The 19,705-nt window shown below is 40.1% G+C and overlaps 1 protein-coding gene across 2 annotated transcripts in view; it reads left to right on the plus strand.

Moving 5' to 3' along the window:
* lpar1 (lysophosphatidic acid receptor 1) overlaps positions 1-19,705 on the plus strand; it is a 46,473-nt gene that overhangs the window by 21,141 nt on the left and 5,627 nt on the right. For both annotated transcript variants that reach the window (XM_018671769.2, XM_018671766.2), the window contains exon 2: positions 10,457-11,212. In XM_018671769.2, coding sequence (XP_018527285.1) covers positions 10,474-11,212 — 739 coding nt within the window. In that variant the 5' untranslated portion in view covers positions 10,457-10,473. The remainder of the gene's footprint in view (positions 1-10,456; positions 11,213-19,705) is intronic.

Raw genomic sequence — 19,705 nt, forward strand, 5'->3', positions numbered from 1 at the left:
ACTGTGGTCACCACAGTGTTTAAAAACTTTGAGAGCACCAGCCAGGAACAGCTGTGGCAACGCAGTATCAGACACTTGTGATGGCGGGCACCAGACCACATCAGCTGGTGAAAAACTGTTCCTTGCTTTCAGGATGAGGGGAATGTACGTCAAAACCATGTTAATGATGACTCAAGTGAGTCATGGGAAGACAGAAAGAGGAACCAAAATCTGCAAAAATTATCAATATCGCTGTATACTGATTCTCACACTCACAGAACACCACACACAGTAGGTTTTGTTTCTCAGCTTACTGTGGCAGCACTTACATGTGTTGCAACACTGAGATCTGTCCCTGCATAAATGCACCTCTCTTTTGGTAAGGGCCTTCTTAATAGGTATGTCATTAGTTGCTGGAGTCGTATACTACACTGGAGCTGCTTTGAGCTGTTAATAGAAGGGAAAATATGTGTTCAAGCAGAAGGCTGAAGGCAAACAGAAACAGAAAGGTCAAATTGTGTCACAAACAACAGGCGTTGCTTCTCTCGCGTTATTGTGGTGCAGGATAACAAAATTCCAAAATGCAGCCAAATACTCAGACGTTCTTGAGGAACAGTCTTGAATAAGAGTGTACACAACCTTGGACTGGGACAAATGTTCACCTCTCCTCACAACAGCAAACTGAAGTACACAGCCAAGACAAGGCTTGAATGGTTTGGGGTGAGTCATTGAATGTCCTTGAATGGCCCTAGCAAAGCCTGGACTTGAACCCCAGCAAACATTTGTGTAGAGACCTGAGGACGGCAGTTCACAGAGCATTCAGTCTGACTGAGTTTGCTAGGATCTGCCAGGAAGAATAGGAGAAACTGCCCAAATGCACAAAGCCTACAGATGTCTCTCCTAAAACCCACCCCTGCTGCCAAAGGGGTGCTTCAACAAAGCACTGCTCTGAATACTTACGTAAATCAGAGATTTCTGTTTTTAATTATTGATAAATTTGCAAAAATTGTTTCCACTCCGTTGTTATGGGTTCTTATGCATTTATTCATTTGACAGATGCTCAAGCCTCAGTACAGGAAGAGACCTTGAACTTCAGGAAATTGAATATATTTTAAATTACTTCCACAGCAGAATTAAGTGTTACTTTGTAACGGTCCTCAAAGGTGCAACATAAATAGAGCTTTCTTGCTTGATCGAGTCTGGTCTCCAGCAAGTGAAACATGCTCAGTTGGACTGAGGTCAGGTGACTGGGTTGGCCAGTCAAGAACATTCCAGTGCATGGTCATAAAATCTCCTTGGTTGTCTTGTCTGTGTGTTAAAGGGCCACAAGTACACTGGCCACTCATTATGGAAACAAAGAACTAGCTGTGTTTTTGATTTTGTTAATTGCACATTCAGGGATTTAAATGATGTACAATGATGCGTACAAAATTGTCATTAGTGATTTTGACAAGTGACAGTCCAGAGCTCAGTGATGAATTCGAAGAATTCCTCCCCTGAAATCTCTGCAGACCGCACTGACGCAATTCCATATTGCATCTGAGCTATGGTGATGTAATCCATGGAATCTGTCTCCAATAGTGTGATTTCATTAGAGGAGCAGTGAACACACCCAACAATAAACTGCAGAGAAACCTGACACATGGCAGAGGCTGTTTATCTGGAGCCAATACGTACATATCCTAATACTTAATGCACTAAAGTAACTGTCACATATTGCAACTTTTCGGTGTCAAAAGCACAGAGTTTTCCTAATTCCTCTTGTGCTGCGTCATGCTGCAGTTGTGGAAAGCTCTACTTTCTAAAAACCCCTAAACAACATCGACAGTTCAAACAGGTACTGTTCGTGTTATGAGTTTCAGTTCCTTGCTGTTAGGTTTTTCCCTTACTTTCTCCACTTCAAGTATGTGTGTGTGTTAGTATATGTGTCAAAATGAGCCTGTGTCAGCTTTCAAAGACTAATTTCATTTAACACTGTAAACACGCCGTCCTTCATTGATTATATTTATTCCATATCCAACGACTGATGCATTTCTAAAATGCCCGTGAAACACTTCAACATTTTTTTTGGTATGGTACCCTACTCCTTGAAATTACACTGAGAGAAGAAGTGAAATGATCTTTTCCTTTTAGAGGAGACATGCCTATACCATGAGTTGACCATGTGTTTACCTGTGTCGGACCCAAGTGCAAATAGAGCACAAGATACAAATAAAACTGAGAGGCGCTCATTAAAACATTCCTCTATGCCTAAGTTTGTTGTCAAAAACTGCACAAATGCCACTAAGTTAGGAGTAAGCGGTTAACACTTACACACACGTGTTTGTGTCGTACAGCTTATGCAGCTCTAAACTGCATTTCTCAGGGATTTTCAAGGATCAATTTCACAGTTACATATTTTTTCCTTGCTCCTGCCATTTAGCCAGAAAAACCTGCTTTACTAAAACATGTGGAACAGATCATAGCAGAAAGACCTTAAAGCAAAGTAGCTTATTAGATGGACATTTGCGAAATGAAAGAGTGTGTTATACAGTTCTCCGCAGATAATAATCCACAAGTTGGATTTTGGTTGTCACTGGGCTTTCCCAAGCTACGACCCCCACAAGAATTTATAGTCAAATTAAAATGGCCTTTATATGTTATTTATGATTCTGGCTGTTATTTTGAAATAAAACATTGCTTTCAGTGGCTCTGACCTAACCAGAAGCCACTGTGAAAGCCACTCAGCCTGTCTCTGCAGAGCTGTGTGTAATTTAGCAGCAACAAGTTAACTCCTTCTCCCTGGGGAATAAAACATTATTTTGTCAGAGTGCATCCAAGAGTAAATACTCCAGAAGTGTGCATCTGTTGGTGGTGTGATAAAACGCGGCTCCTTAAATCTCCTGTTGTGTGGTTTTCCTTCATTTGAAGTGTACAACTTCTAGTAATCTGATGACGACTATGTTTTTAGCTTTTCTACAATAATATTCCAGACAGATTTCTCTGATACCATATTCAAATATGGTTTGGCTTACAAGACTATTCTACTCTATTCTTAGTCACCAAAGTTAATGACTGAACATGTGTTGCGATTGAAGTGCTTAAGTGTTTGGAGGGGTATCAGCCACTGACGAGCCGTGAATCAGCCTGTCACGGCTGCAGTCACACATGACTCAACACCACCTCTCAATCCAACCCTTGTCCCGAGCTCTGCCGGTCAGCAGCAACTGTTTGAGAGTATGTGCGAGCGTGAGGGTGTGTGTGTGTGTGTGTGTGTGTGTGGTTCGTGTGCACTCAGCCATGATGTTAGAGAATGAAAGCCTATGTGTGTGTCAGAGAAAGAGAGAGTGCTGGTGTGTATTCTATGTTGTAGAAGTCCTGTTTCTTTGCTTTCTGGGGTGGGAGTACGGAAACAATGGGCACATTGTGTGGGGAGCTGGCAAAGAGGAGATGGGGGAGGAGGAGGTGGAGTGAGGTGGGAAGGCGAGGAGGAGATGGGAGAGGAAAGCTGAGGAAAAGGGAGATGACAGAAGATGAGGAAAAGGGAGAGAACATGTGGAATGAAGTGGAGGTTAGGGGACTAACTAAGCGGGAGAAATGGAAGCAGGAGAAGGATGGGCAGGTGAGGAAAGAAGGGGAGAAGGAGAGGAGAGGAAAAGGGATGGAGGACAGAAAAAGGCAGTGGAGAAATCAGAAAGAGAAAGATGAGGAGGAGAGGTAAGAAAGATCATATGTAAAGATGAGAGGAAGAAAAGGAGGGAGAAAAGAGACAGAAATCAGGACAACCCAGGCAAAAAGAGGAGAGGGTTATGGGTCAGGAAGGAGGACATGTGAAGTGAGATTATATGAAGAAAGGAGGAGAGTATGGAACATTAAAGTCTTCTCAGTTTCACTTGTCATGCATATGATATCCACATTGCCACAACAGTGCCAAGTGGGAATCTGTGGATCAGGCTCACATTCATCATTGAAATCTTATAATTCCCTGCCTGCAACAGAACAGATGCAAAAAAGTCAGGCTTTTCAAACCAGTATGAGGTGATAGGCCTGACACCTCCAAACAAATGACAAGTCTTGATCCAGGACTGTTGACTGACTGAATCGCACCCCAGCATGGCGTCCTCAAAAAAAACTCAGAGGTTTATAAAACACGTTACAGGATGAATGTTAAAAATATAAAATTGTGGCCAGTCTTGTGGAAACTTTATAGGTGAGAAAATGACATCAAATGGCTTTAAAGTTAGAAAAAAAAAAAAAAAAATTTACTCAGACTGACAAAAGATCTCTTCCTACAAACTCTGCATGTGTACTGACAATTGGATACCAGATGCTGTAAACCTTATGTAATTAGGAAAGACGCTAAGTATTAGCTCACCAATCTGAGGGATACGCCTAAACCAAACATAGGAAAGTTTCTCTCTGAAGCAGAGTCTACAGACAGTTTGCAAGCATTCAGTGAAGAGACCTATCACTTTCAGATGCTTCCTCCATCACTTATAACTCAGTGATCAAAGTCTGGTTTGAAAATGCTACAAAGCACATCTCTGCTATCAGGATGATTTATTTTATATACTAAAAATAGTTTTATGCCTTTAGTCCTTTAATCCTGCCCCAGATGTGTACAATGGAATTGTTATTCAGCATGATAATTTATGCATAACTGTAACCACTCTTTGACGTTTTGTGACTCTTTGTGAAAATGAATAATTCTGTCAAAGCTACAAACCACAGAACTGTCAATGTACTTTGAGAAGCCATGCCAATAGACTGCAGTTTCTCCATTTCTTGGATAAGAAAACATTTTTTGTCTGAATTTAAATATCCAAATGAGTTTCATATGGTTACATTTTTTCCAAAAGCCAAGAGATGCATTATTGAGAAAATCCTAGATTCATCATGATAATTCCCTGTGAAACCAGTGAGATAGCCTTGAGCTCTTTGATTAAGCAGAGAATCGATTTGTGAACTGGAATAATTATATTCAGACTTTTACACAGACTTTTACTTGTGTAGAATCAGTGTTTAATCAGTTTCAGAGAGGGGGAAAAATGCTATCCTTGGGAAAATTATGTAGGAATGCAGTCAAACTCATCTTTTAATTATCCATCTTTTTGAGTAATTCCCTGTGGAGTATGTCTCACTATAGACTCCCAGATCAGGGAATGGCCAGACACAGTCTGTCTGACATATAAATAATGTTCACTAATGTAGACTAAACTTTCTCTCGGTGTAGGAATAACATGTCAAACCTGAAATTCAGTGGTGTTCCCCGTAAAAGTTTATTTCTCTCAGGACTGTATTAACAGTAATGAACAGAGGGCTGGATGATGAATTGTTTAGAGACTGGGAACAGACTTGGCTTTGTTGAAGTTTATCTCACTTGACTTGACTGGACTAAATCAGTTTATCTCAGTAGGTGTCAGACTAAAGGTAAGAACACAAAGGGCATTCAGGCTTGCAGTACATTTACTCTGAAGATATAGTTTTGCCAAAACAACAGCAAATGTATTTTAAAGTGACAGTAACAATAATAAAAAATGGGGAAAATGGTAATAATAATGTTTGCAGTAATAAGAGAAAACCTTGCTATACTAGTTGCAGTGATAGGACATGGTCTGCTGCTGCTGCTGCTTCTAAAACTATTATGAATCACTTTCATGAATAAATCAGTTTTATGATGTGACAACACTATGGTTAAGATTTGATTATTTAAAGGCGCACGACTTGGCTAGGTTTAGGGAAAGATCGTGGTTTGGGTTAAATTTATGTCTTCGTTAAGGTTAGGGGACATTCGTCATCGTGGTTACAGTAATAGCCATGTGATTACAGTCAGGGAATGACTGCAGGTCATCAGTAGTAAATAGCAACAAATGGTTGCCCCTGTTAAAGTTAGATATTGTGTTGTTTTTTTTACCCATCAATCCCCTCTGACCGTTATATCGTACCGTAATATCACACTGTTTCCTCCAGTGCTCCATAATTACAACAGCTGCTCACCACTAGAACATAAACATAATGTATGTCGTGTTGGGGCACTTCCTGAAACAACTGTCTCTGTTGCTTTTCTTGGGAGGACAGTCTCAGTTGTTGGATGTCTGTTCATACACCTGTCTATCCATCTCTTTCATCAAGAGCAACAAATCTTGTGTACAAAAAATATCTCGACAACTGGCCACAATAACATTTTATATTGACATTTTTGTAGTCTCTTGGCAGGACATGAAGCCATTCCATTCTGGGCATCCCAACTGTCCCTAAATTCAAAATGTCAAGATATATTTTTTTTTCTTTAACTCTTCATCTTCAGGATTTGCTTTTTTCAACAAGCATTGTGAGGTTTAATGAATGTTGCATTTTCAAGCAGCTGCAAATAGGGCTTAGACTTTTGGCTTAGTCATTGAGTTGCATCAGCTTTCAACAACTGAGTGGCTGAAGAAAATATCTCATCCTGTAAGGGTGTGTTGTTTAATTTAATGTCATGCCATTTATTTTGTAGTATATTTAGGTTTAAGCATTTGCTCATTTGCAAACAAGTGTGTGTAGGAGTGTAACAATGAGGGTGAGACTACAGTTACTTGTGAGCATGTGTGTGTCTATGTGTTAATTAGCTGTACGAAATGAATATACGGATGCAGCCCTGGTGCTGATGCTTGAGTTATGACCTCATTTGTATGGATTTCAGGGTGGTCCTTTCATAGCCTGTTAGACACTTCCACACACATACACACACACACACACACACAACACACTTTCTTCTGTCTCTCCACACGACCAGACTTCATCACACATTACTAACAAGCATGAAGAGAGTGTGTCGACACACACTCAGGCACAGTGAGGATTTTGTTCTCTATCTTCAACACCCGTGGTTCAAGACATTATGCGCATACACTCCCAAACTTTCCTCTCTCAATCACACACTCACACACACACACACACACTAAAATGCTTCAACAATGTAGTAATTCAAACTTTCTCTTTTATAGTGTGCATACACACACACACACCCAGGTGCAGGAATACAGAAATCTAAAATCCCCTCTTTCTGTGTCCCCTTTCTTACTCAATCTTTCCTTTTTACAAGACCCACCCACCGGCTGTTGCAAGCAAACACACATACTAACACATACACACACAATGACAGGATCTCTCTCTGCAGGCTCCAAGGGTCTGATGAAAGTGTTGGGAATGTGTACTGAGAGGCCAATGACACTTCCTCCACTTTCTAGTACTGACGACGTGCCTCAGGCATTTAATGCCCCGGTGACTGCTCCCTCCAGACATTTAATGGCCATAAACCACAGATGACAAGCAGAATAGATAGGCTTTCATCTGCTGTGGTAGTTGCCGTCGAGGCCACCTCTATGTGGATTCATCCTGCTGTCACTCAGCTTCTCTTTGCTGTGCTTCTAATGGCTAAGTTACTGCTTTGTCTGGATATGAGCAACAGTTAAAAACCTCAAAATTACATGCAGGTCAGATAAGGCACTTTTTAAAGTAATTAAAAAATCACCACAGGCACCAAAGGGAAAGAAAAAAGAAAAAGATTAAAGAAAAGGCTGCTGCTTCTGTGCATCAACACAAATTTCGCTGTTTGTTTCCATAAAATGTGCCACTTACAGAGCCTGTCATGACACACTTAATGCAAAGGAAGCCACACAGTCTGAAAGTTTCATCTGAAGTTACTGTAAAAAGAGCCTTCAGCAGTCTGAGCCAGACAGATCAAATGGGTATTTTCCAAAGTTGCAGCCTTTTTAGTGGAAAGTTCCCTCATTATGTCTCATATCAACTTATCAAGTTAAGAATGTATCACTTCTATTGGAGGCACATTAGCAGTGGATCACTAAAGACCAATAAAAACAGGAGTAATGATTACAGAAAACAGACTCCTTTCAGTGTGTACTATTGTTTAAAGACAGTCTTGAAAAATTGCAAACCTATTCTTCAAATGAGGCTTAATATTGTGAATGGTGTTTAAAGTTGCACTAAAAACACAATGGACACTGCTCATCAATAAAATATAAACATACAATAAAACGTAATGAAAAATTGTCTGATAGAAATCAACTTGCAGAAATTTAGCAGGTACATCTGGCTGGTATGAAGCAGTCCAGTATTAGCAATAATTCAATACAGCTAATAGAATGTACCATTGCTATTTCAGTTAATGAAATAATATTTTATAGCCAGCCCAAGTTAACATGGCTGCAGATGGTGTTCCTTATCGGCCCGCCTCAGGAAATTGAAGATATAAACAGAGTCCAGAAAAACGTTTATTTAATTGATTAGGACTTCCTTTATACTGTTATTGGTCTAATACACACCCGTTTTGGCTAGGGGATATAAGGATATGGTACGCTGCCAAAAGTCTGAGCCAGCCTACTGTATAGTTGATGGGTACTATTGCTTTTGGCTTGGAATAAGATTAAAAATAGTCCAAATATAGAATTCATAGCATGGTGTGCTGTGGAACACAGTGAGGAACTAAATTATGGGCCATAGATTCGCTAAACTAACCCCTCTGCATTATGTAACACGTCTTGGAAATTACGGCTATCAAAACAGTATATTACCAGTGAGATTTAGTGCTCCTTTGCAGTTGAGGTGCAGGAGTTGAAAAATATTTTTGGCAATCTTCAGCTTTCATAGCTTTCAACACTGCCTCATATCCCTGGAGTACGCCTTATTTTTTCATGTGAATTTCTGAGAGGTAAAGGTTGTGACCGTTTTTCCACCATTGCAAATTAATCTGAGAAGGAAAAAAAAAACCTTCATGTTTCCAGTTCAGTTTTGGCAAAGTGGGAGTTTTAGCTGTGTCACTGCAGAGCTAAAAGAGGGTTTAAAAGGATTGGAACGGTCAGATTAGAAGGTAAAATCAGAAGAGACGGATTTCCACAAAAACACTGGCCTTTGACCCAGAACTTCTAATACTCATTCTTTCATTCTTCGTCCCTTCTTATTTCTTCAGTTGCTTCCCCTCTTCTCTCTCTTTGTCTCTGAATCACTCACACACACACACACATACACTCTACTCTACTAGCCCTGAGGTCCTGTTTCCGGTCTGGGGATGTATGAGAGAGACTAGCCGGCATCTGTGAGGGACTGCAGCTTATTACACACACACACACACACACACACACACACAGTTTTCCTGTGTGTTGTTTGTGTGTGTGAGTTGACTCTTAAGCATCATGTTGCGGCTGTTGCTGCTTAGTTTTCTCAGTTTTGCCTGATGCGTTTTTTTTTTAAAGCAGGAACACTTGTAAAACTTGGCCAAATGGAAAAAACATGTTTTTAGCTTTAACACCACACGGCACACAGATACAAAAATGCAGACGCAGCTGCTCACATGTAGCAAGTAAGCATGCAGGCATACAAACACATAAACACCACCCTTGTGCAGCATTGCTGTAAACTGACTCGTTGACAGTACAGGTTTTGTTTCTAAGAATCATTTCATCATTTCATCATTTCTAGACCTTTTGCTGTTCCTGTCTTAATGATGGCTGTATGTGAAAAACCCAGGGCATCACACATACACACACACTCTCTTACACACACACAAATGACTACTGATCAAGCAGCGTCTAAATCCAAAGGGGATTTTTGTTTTTCCACGTTTCAGGAACCGGGTTAAGTCCACATGTTTCCCGAAGCACTGCTTTGTGTTGAACATTATGAAAGAGGAATATATGCATTTTCCTGAAAAAGAGATTTACTCATTCTTGACTAAGGGATAAAAACTCAACATGTGCTAAGAAACGAGGGAAACAGAGGCCATACTGTTTAGTATAGACAGATTTTGTTTGTGTTTCCTAAATTCATGTCAATACATAGTTCAAAAGCTAAAATGCTTAAATGGTTAAACAAGCATCCTTGCAATGCAGATGCACAAACTGTTGATAGATGCTTAATTTTTTTAGAATTTCATTAGCTATCTTGGAGTAATACATGTATGGAGAGAGTGTGTATGAGAGAGTAAAGATCACCTTCACTGATATCTGCACAATTCTGAAGAAACCCCCAGAGCTTCATAGTAAGATTTTGGGCCAGTTTTAGGTTTCACTTACACAGTAATACAATCTGATCTAAATTTGCAGTGGACTGTATATCAAGCTCTTTGACTGAACAACCTGGTGTTGTCCATTGTTCATTGTGCTTTACTGATGTTGTAAACATCACACATTTGGCACAAATTTGGGGTGTTTATTCAAGGTTGGATTCACTTGAGGAAAATAAGATATGATTGACTGATAAAATCTAGCTTTTCTATTTTTAATCTGTGGGTGTTGTTTTGAGATGATGAGCCGTGTTACAGATCAGTGCATGTGAATAATAAACCCTGTCTTTTACAATTCAATCTCCAGCATCCCTGCTAATACCAAGAGACTACAGGAAGAACACGTCTCTTGTGAGAGCATCAGCTTGTTTAATGAAAAGGCAAACAACCCTGATGTAAATTTCTGAACTGTTAATGCTTTATATTTTCTCCTTTCAGAAAGCACCACTGCCACCATGGATGAGGAACAGTGCTACTACAATGAGACCATCGCCTTCTTCTACAACCGTAGTGGCAAGACCCTTGCTACTGACTGGAACACCGTCAGCAGGCTGGTGATGGGCCTGGGCATCACAGTGTGCATCTTCATCATGCTTGCCAACCTTCTGGTGATGATCGCCATCTATGTCAACAGGAGATTCCACTTCCCCATCTACTACCTGATGGCCAACCTGGCAGCTGCTGACTTCTTTGCTGGACTGGCCTACTTCTACTTGATGTTCAACACGGGACCAAACACAAGGCGTCTGACTGTTTCGACGTGGCTTCTGCGCCAAGGCCTGATTGATACCAGCCTGACGGCGTCTGTGGCCAACCTGCTTGCCATCGCCATTGAGCGCCACATCACTGTGTTCCGCATGCAGCTACACACACGAATGAGCAACCGACGTGTGGTCGTGGTGATTGTCATTATCTGGACCATGTCCATAGTCATGGGGGCCATCCCCAGCGTTGGCTGGAACTGTATCTGTAGTCTTAAGACTTGTTCCAACATGGCACCGCTTTACAGCAACTCGTACCTGGTCTTCTGGGCAGTGTTTAACCTGGTGACATTTGTTGTAATGGTGACGCTGTATGCCCACATCTTTGTGTATGTGCGGCAGAGGACCATGAGGATGTCACGGCACAGCTCTGGACCAAGACGCAATCGAGATACCATGATGTCTCTGCTGAAAACCGTAGTGATTGTTTTGGGTAAGAAAGAGATACAATGTTCTATTTACTATCTCTGTCTGGTTGTTGCTATTGCTATCTATCCACTACACTGCAACTATCTCTAGATAGCTATAAGTTGGGTTTTTGAGCAACTTCATCAGTAAGATGTGCATGAAGTGTAGAAAACAAATGGGAAAGGCCAAGAGCTAATGAGCATGTTGGGTTACATGTTGAGTTTTTTTTTGTGCCTTAAATCTTAGCCTCAGAGCACATGAGTGGCTGTACTTTTACTGGTTTCCAGATAATGTCTATAAGCTAGCTTGACATTGTGGCTAGGAGCGAATGCATCTTCGATTGTTTGTAAATGGGTAACTCTGCTATCTGTGCAGCAGTGAGTGGGATATGTGAAGTCATCAGCAGCAACAGAACAATGAATCTGTTGATAGGTCTCTGAGTCCAAGCACTGTGTCTGCCTAGCACGACTGCAAGACTCATATACACCATCTCAGCCAACTCTGTTCCCTACAAACTACATTAATTTGCTGTGATTCTGCATGAGCAGTCTATGTTCAGTGGATCTGAATATATTCTGATATAGTTATGAATGAAGACACCATTGCATTTCCATTACGTTCAATTTTGCTGATGCCAAATAGGAGCATATGAGTACAGAAGATCCAGTTGTTTCAGCTGTTACATACAGTGTGGAAGATCATGAAAGCTAAAACTCCAAACCAGATTCAGACTTTCAGAAAACCTGATTATGTCTTGGCGATTGCTTTACGCTGCACTACGTATGACTATTATCAGATTTCAGAGCCCCAACATGTCAGTTTTTTGCCTACATGTTAAGAGTTGACAAATATTGACAGCAAGTCCACAAGTTTTAATAATCCAGAGTCATCCTTCTCTGTCGTATTGTAGTATTGTTTTTTTGTCCACTAATACATCAATGCAGTGACAAGACTCTCCTCTGATGAATCAGTGTCTGTTTTATCTTCAGGCTGAGCTGTGTGTGCAGTCTGACAGTTTTATGTCCAAGCCTTCAGTAGAGATATGTTTCCCACTTTGCAAGTCTCCAGGCCTCTGCAGTGGTATGTAATGAATAGAAGAATTGCTGTTTTTTTTGGTTTTTTTTTTTAACTTGGACAGACTAAAGCACAGTAGCAGACTATTTTGTGTAAAGTAAGTTGGAGTGTGAATTGTGGGAAAAGTACTTCTTAGTGCCTGGAAGCAGGATGTGTTGTTCCTAGACAAAACATACCGAAGGATTCTATGTGATTTGTCTCCTATGTGCTGTGTTATCTCATCCTGTTGGCTCTGTTGTCTTTACTCCACACTTAATTCAAAGCAGTGGACAGCAGAATGTGCTCTGTAGCCTACAGTATGTATAAACGTGAAGAGCATACCACTGCTTAGAGATGCTTTGTTTGTTTCTACTCATTTAGCCTCTCTCATAGTCCAGCAGTTTCACATTAGAAGAGTCAAGCTGCTCTGAGTCTCATCTGCAGGCTTTTCCATGCAACTTAATGGCTATAAGGTGCAGAGAGACAGGCTATCAGTGAAGTAAATGTCAGGCGTGCTAGTAAAAGTTTAAATTATGATTGAACAGAGGCGCGTGGCCTGCATTAACAACACAGTGTCTCACTTTCACTGTATTTCTTCAATGTTTTACAGTTTAGTGGTAATTTGAAAGTTCAGTTGTGTCATTGCAGCTGTTCCTGCTCTCTTTAAATCAGTGTTACAAATGCCCCCATAGAGAAAAGTCTCATCCTGAAACAGCAGAGGATTCTTCAGAAATTAAACCACATGCATCACGCTCCATTTCATTTCACAATATGAAATTCTGCAGTTCAAGGCCTGGCTTGGCACAATTAAAGGAAAGTTCAACATCTTTAAGAATCAGAGAACAAAGTGTGGTTAATCCATAACTGAGGGATGCATGTTTTCTGCGCCACCTTCATTTTAATGTGCAGCATTCAGGAAAACATGACCACTCCTATAAACAAAAATGTTCTCTTTTTTCTGTAGTGTCATGTGGGAAAGTAGAGTTTAAGACTAGGCTGAGCTACAAAGGCAGGTTGAAAGATTGTTTGCCTTTAGTAAGAACAGTTTTTCTATATTTATGACAGTGCAACACATCTCACTATTATTAATTTAAATCATTATTGTTTGGAATTCCAGGACAAATCACATTTGTTTCTTTTTACTGATGCCAGGCTCATACTGGGAAAGTAAGTCTTTTGTGTTAGGGTGTGATGTGTTTTGGTTCAGTCTGGAATCCACTGCTGTTTCTGAATGAGGTCATTTTTAAGCACTGAGGAGGATATTGAATACTGTATTTTTTTGTTGCACTGATAGAAGGGAGGTACTTGTCTGTTTCGACTGGATATACAGTACAATCACTTACTCACATCTCTTGGACACTTCTCCCCCATTTCTTTTAGAAAAATCCCTCTTTGCCTGTTCCTGTGTTACCCTGGCCAGTATAAAACAAAAAAGGTCATAAGGCATTCAGTTTCCACTGGGGTTAAAACTGCGATTGAGTTCTAGGTTTCGATTATGTTCGTCTTCCTAGGGAAAGGTTAAGATGAGTTCAGCCTTTGCCGTTTGACCAGAAAGTAAATTCCACAACCATACCCAGTCCAGCTTTTCCCATCTGCTGAGCAGATGATAATAACTGCTCCCTTGCAGCCTACTGTCCTCTTCACTTGTCCCTCTCAGGATGCTGTAAAACCAGCTATGGGCAATTTCTTCTCAGAAGGACAGGATGAGGTGCAAGGGGAAAAAAAGACAAATTGGTTACACACACTTGCACGCACACACGTACAGGCACATACTGTACATGCACATAGCCTCTTTCACATTCACACGCCTTACTTAAGAACAACAGGACACAAGCTTGGCTCCATTCACATAAACTCTGATGGGAAAATAAAACCACAATCTGGCTTGTACTCTGTTCTGCCAAAGATAATAGAGATAGGGACACTTGTGGAAAAGTCATTTAACCACACACTCACAAATAGATATTTAAAACATCCTTGCATCCTATGCGTTAAATGTCCTCTGTGGGGGTTTTGACCACTAGTTGCGCTATGGATTAAAGTTTTTACAGAGGAAATTCTGTTTTGTGAGTTCTTGTGCATGAGTATGAGGATGCACATAGAGGCACACTTGCATGCAGGCGACAAAAATACACAGTCCTGCTGATTTATAGATGGCGGTAACGTGCCAAGAAAAGCAATGTACCAGCAATTCTATCAGGGTCACACCAGGCTAGCACCTAGTTTAATTGGTGCTACTCTTTGTAATTTAATGATGCATAAAAGTCTCCACTTCGTAAAACACTTGTGTTAGAACTAGGCTACGTTAGAAATTGCGATTGGCTGGTGCAACCTCCCGCAGGTGTGCCAGATTTGTTGTTGAATACTGATTCTGATCTAAAGTAAAAGTCGTTGCATGTAGATCTTGTTGCTAATTAGACATCTACCAAAAACTATGAGCTGAAACTTAAACACTAACCAAATCTTCTCAACTGACACTGATGTATCTGTGACTTCAGGTCATATAGAGCTTTGCTAGATTTCGACCACTTGTGCCTCTCTGCTGAAAAAATTTGAATGACACTAACAGAGATTCTCCTCATCACTCTTCAATGAGTCAACAGCGCTGTCAAATTAACCATGACCCTTGTGTGTGTGTGTCTGTATGTCAGGTGTTGGCTCATGTAGGGAGCCTTCTGTGAATGAATTGATTATCTTAGAGCCCATGGCGCCGTATGTGGTTGCATCGTCAGACAGTGCGGAGTGCCAAGACATATCGTCTCCCAAACACATGCAAACAGATGGCCCAGCAATGTCTTACACTTGTCTCTAAATCACTATGTATAACCAATCAATGTAAAACCCAAGTGGTCACTGATGTTCATAGCTAGATTTCAAAGTGAAGACTGCAAGTAATGGTTACACACCCTCACATACGCATACATTTCCATCACTCTCGCTAGCAGAACCAATCAGAGCTAAGTACGAGCCAAACCCTCCAATCCGATGTCAGCGTTGAAACATGACTGGTATGCAGCTTGCAATGTCACCTGTTTTCTGTGTGTTTTGAGTGTGTGTGTGTGTGTAAAGCACGTAATGCAAGAAATTGCCATTCACAGAGCAGCTTTTCTAATCACTCACAATAGCAGCATCTGTCCTTATGAATCCTGTTTCAGCAGCATCAGTTGTTATTTTCTGGCAAACTCTTCAGTCTCCTTAAACATGTATCATTGAATGCTTCCAGAGTGTGCGCCCAAAACATATTTGACTTCCTCTTGTAGCTTTTCTTGCCTCCTAGAAACACAGTAAGCTTGTATTTATAAGCCCATTTAACAACTAAAAGATCTGAAGTGCAATCAAGTATTATCCAGATCAACTACTGATTTTTGATATCAATTAAAAACAGCTCTGGAAAGGAATCTGAGTTTTTCTGCCAAGAGATGAAAGATCAGAAACTGAGTCCTGAATCCTTTGATAAAAAACAAAATATATCGTTATCAGATTAAAAAAAAAATAAAGTAAAATAAAATAAAATAATCAATTAACTATACTGGCAATGGTCTCAAACATCTAGTATCAGTCGGGCTCTAAATGCGCATGGGTGTATGTGTGATTGTTGTCAGTTCATTCTGGTATAGAATGACAGAGACGTTTCTAATCAGAGAACATCTGCATTCATAGCCTGAGGTAAAAGAATCTGGTGGTACCAAACAACTAGCAGGAGAGAAAAAAATGTAGCCATACACAGACAACTTTGTCAACAACACAGATGCAGGATAGGACCAGACTGGTATTATTTTAGAGTTGAAACACATAAAACAGAGGGACCAAAGTGCAGCTTTAAATCAGATGGAGTTTCGGGGGAAATTAGATTAAGAATTTGGTGGTGACTGGCATGAATGTGGCTAACAATCTGGATTTCATCTAAATCATAACAGAACACTACAGTACTAGTGTGCATTATTTTAACCGCTGACTTTTTTTTTATTATATTCCAAAACAATGAGAAAGAAATAAGCAAGGTTTGAAAACTAGAAATCTGAACACGTTGAAGTGAGTCACTGCTGCTAACCAGCAACTCCATAGATATATTGCAGGCTTCTTGTGCCACCAAAAAAAAAAAAAGTCATTTCAAAGAATTCACTGTACTTCCAGTCAGAATCTTGTTTCTCTAACAATTAGATCACTGTGATACCACCAGACTCCATCACTGTCTAAACCACACAGCTCTTTATCAATATCCGTAAACACCCTTCCACTGAATGTGAACATTTATCTAATCTTCAGTGTGTGTGTGTGTTTGTGTGTGTGTGCGTGTAAGTACTGATGTGAAAAAGACAGTAGAGGAAAAAGAAATCCCTCAGTGGACAGCTGGGAAACCACTGGACCGTTTCAGAAATATACATAATGGTTTTTGTCCGCCACCTTATTTTCGTGGGATCATGGTCACAGCCACAGATGATGGTTGAGTTAGAAAAATAATAGATTGAGATAAACAGAGGGAGAGGAACAGAAGTGAGGAAAGGATAAAATTGAGAGACAGACATGGATATAGAGAGAAGGAAAAATTCAAGAAAAGAAATTTGAAGAAGGACATTAAAAATTAAAGGATGTTTAAAGGGAGAGGAGGAGAAGGACAGGAAACCAGTGAGAGCGAAAGAGACAGAGAGAGATGCAGATAGAGAGACTTAATGGGAAGAAAGGGAGTGACACTTACAGAAGAATGAGTAGAGTAATTTAATATTGGGTGTTTACTCCTTTTTAGGGGCCTGAGAGAATTGCACATTAGTGGAAACCTAAGCCCGCGCAAGGACATGTGAGCAATAATCGTAAGACATGAAAATCCAAGATAGCAGAATGTGAAGCTGTTTAATGAGTTAAGTATGTTATGACACATGGAATACATCAGCACAGTGTCTCAGAGGTGTGAGACACAGCTTTATAAGGATCAGAGACCTATAGGGAGGTTTTGAAGTCACTTTTTTTTTTTACTTGATACACAGAAATACCTGTTAGCTGAAATGATCTCTGAATAAAATCTGGATCTTACCAGATTATGAAATATTTGTGTCATAGTGGAAAACAATAAAAATCTTAAGACTTACAATGACCAGAAAATCACCACTAATGTAACTTCAACAATGTCAGTTGCCTGGCACAGTGTTCACTGCGGTGGATTACCTTTCTTGAGCATGTTTCAAATTTCTGCAAGTTGTTTTTCAAAGCAGAGCCAAATATGTGAAAGCTGATCGCAGCCTATGATGCAGGCAATCAAAAAAACATGTAATTCCTTGCTAAAGAACTAAACATGCAAAACCACCACCAGCATGATTGTTTAAGCAAGTAATTCTGTGCCACACTACATGTGACTGGGGGCAATAGAACAAGCTGCTGTCTCTGGAAAGGAATAGACAATGCGTCAGTAATAGTGAAAAACAATGTCATAAACATCTTTGTGATGACAAATGGAAGAAACATGACATGTCAGCTATTAGAGCAAAGCCTTTCATGACAGATACAAAGTTAGATTAGAGAAGAAATCCATGTTTCCTAATGAAGGTGGGTGGTGGTGTGCAGAGACAGAAAAGACCTCAAAATCTTTGCTCATAATAACAATTGTAATGTTGATTGTGAGGCTAAGCATGGTGGGATGGAACAGTCAGTTCTTGTGAGAGCTTTCTTAACACCGCCCAAATGTTCTGAGTGTGTTGGAGTCCTCCTCCATCTGTCTTTGTGCTGAGTATAATTATGTAAGTGAGTGTTTGCGTGTGTTTGTGTCTGCACATGTGAGTGTTTATCCGTGTCTACCCTTGGTTTTGCATGTGTGTGTTTGTGGGGAGTGCGGGGTTCATTGCCATAGTCTGGTCTCCATTATTTCCTTATTTTTGTTCCCAGAGACCTCAGTTCCCATTCTTATGGAAGCTCGTTTCCACCAGGAAGGTGGCGGGGGGTTACTTAAACTCATGACATAAATTGTCAAAAATTGGACCTTTACAAGTCATAATAATGAGATACTGAATCATAACTTTGAGACAGAAGTCAAATTTACCTACTATTTTTTAGTTTTGACTTATATCACAATTAATTTTGTTTTTGTTTTTGTTTTGTTTTCTGGCAGAACTGAGCTTCCATATGCACTGGATCCATACTTGATACTAAACAGGCAATGTTTTAACCCCACATTCAACTTGCTAGGCTACCCTGTCTCTTAAAGGTCTCAGTGATTATTCTGATATCAAACCACTCATGTAGACCTCTTTTGTTGATAGTCCTTCACCTGTAGGTCCTAGATAAATTGGTTATTGACTGGATTTTGAGTTATTTAAATATTGTCTAGTGTTGTGGAACAACTTGACTCCCAACAAGGTGAAACCACTGTTTAACTGAAGATTGTCCTTTAAAACTACAAATACCACTATGTATCATATAGAACACTGTTGATATGAGGAAGACATAATAACATCTGTATGTGTCTCTTGCTTCTGTGTGATTCCTAATTCTATCAAGACTTGGAAAGCGTCAAAGTAGTTTTCCATACATTTCCACATTTTCCAGGCCTGTTTTGGAGCCTTGTTTATTTACTTTTCTCCACTGACTTTCCATTTTTCCTGTCTCTCTTCCTTTTTCAAGAGGTGACAAGGAAAAAGGATTCACTTAGATCTGCCAAAAAATCTATTTGTTTCTTCTGTAAACAAAAACACTGGTTTACCAACTGTAAACCTGATATGGCAGTAATGTTGGTCTGTATGGTCATGGTAAACCGGCTTCATTTTTTTGGGCAATGTAAAGAGTTATTTTTGAGATGGAGGGTGTAACGCAAGCAACTATGAACCCCTGGATTCAGAGAGGAAATGAAAGAATCCAAGGGCGAAACCTCTCAGGTCATAACTTCACACAAAGACTGTTTTCTTCCTCATTCTGTGGGAAAAATGTATGAAAGAAAAAAAAACTCTGGGAGTGTTGTGTGTTTTGTTGTGTGTTCATGCCTTACTTGGACAAGAGTATAGGTTATGTTTAGGGAAAATATAATGACTGTATTAAGTGACAATGTTTCTTGCCTTCAGCAACACTGTTGATGGAAACATAATACAGTCATAGTATTGGTCTGAAGTATTTTTCTTTGGGGTGTTTTTTTATTTCTTTTGTGCTGTCCATAGTAAGATGTTTCACTGAGAAATAGTTCAGATAATTTCTCTGCTGGGCTGTGAACCGTTTGAGAAATTTATCTAACTCTGGAGAGTCTGCCCGCATAGCTGGGAAGTGAGGTCAAGCCTTCACTGCAGCTGCTGCCTGCAAAACACTAACAGATAACAGGCCTGCCTGTCAGTATTGTCTCTCTCTCTTGTCTCTGCTTGCCTAATTTCTCATCAAGTTTTTGTTTTACTGTCTCAAGAGTGTAATGTCCTACACTTGTCTTATAGTCAGGACAAATAGCATCTGTTGACTGAAATCACAACACTTGAACATGACATTCATGAGTAATGAG

This window comes from Lates calcarifer, linkage group LG9 (genome assembly GCF_001640805.2).
Source record: "Lates calcarifer isolate ASB-BC8 linkage group LG9, TLL_Latcal_v3, whole genome shotgun sequence".
Taxonomy (NCBI): Eukaryota; Metazoa; Chordata; class Actinopteri; family Centropomidae; genus Lates; species Lates calcarifer.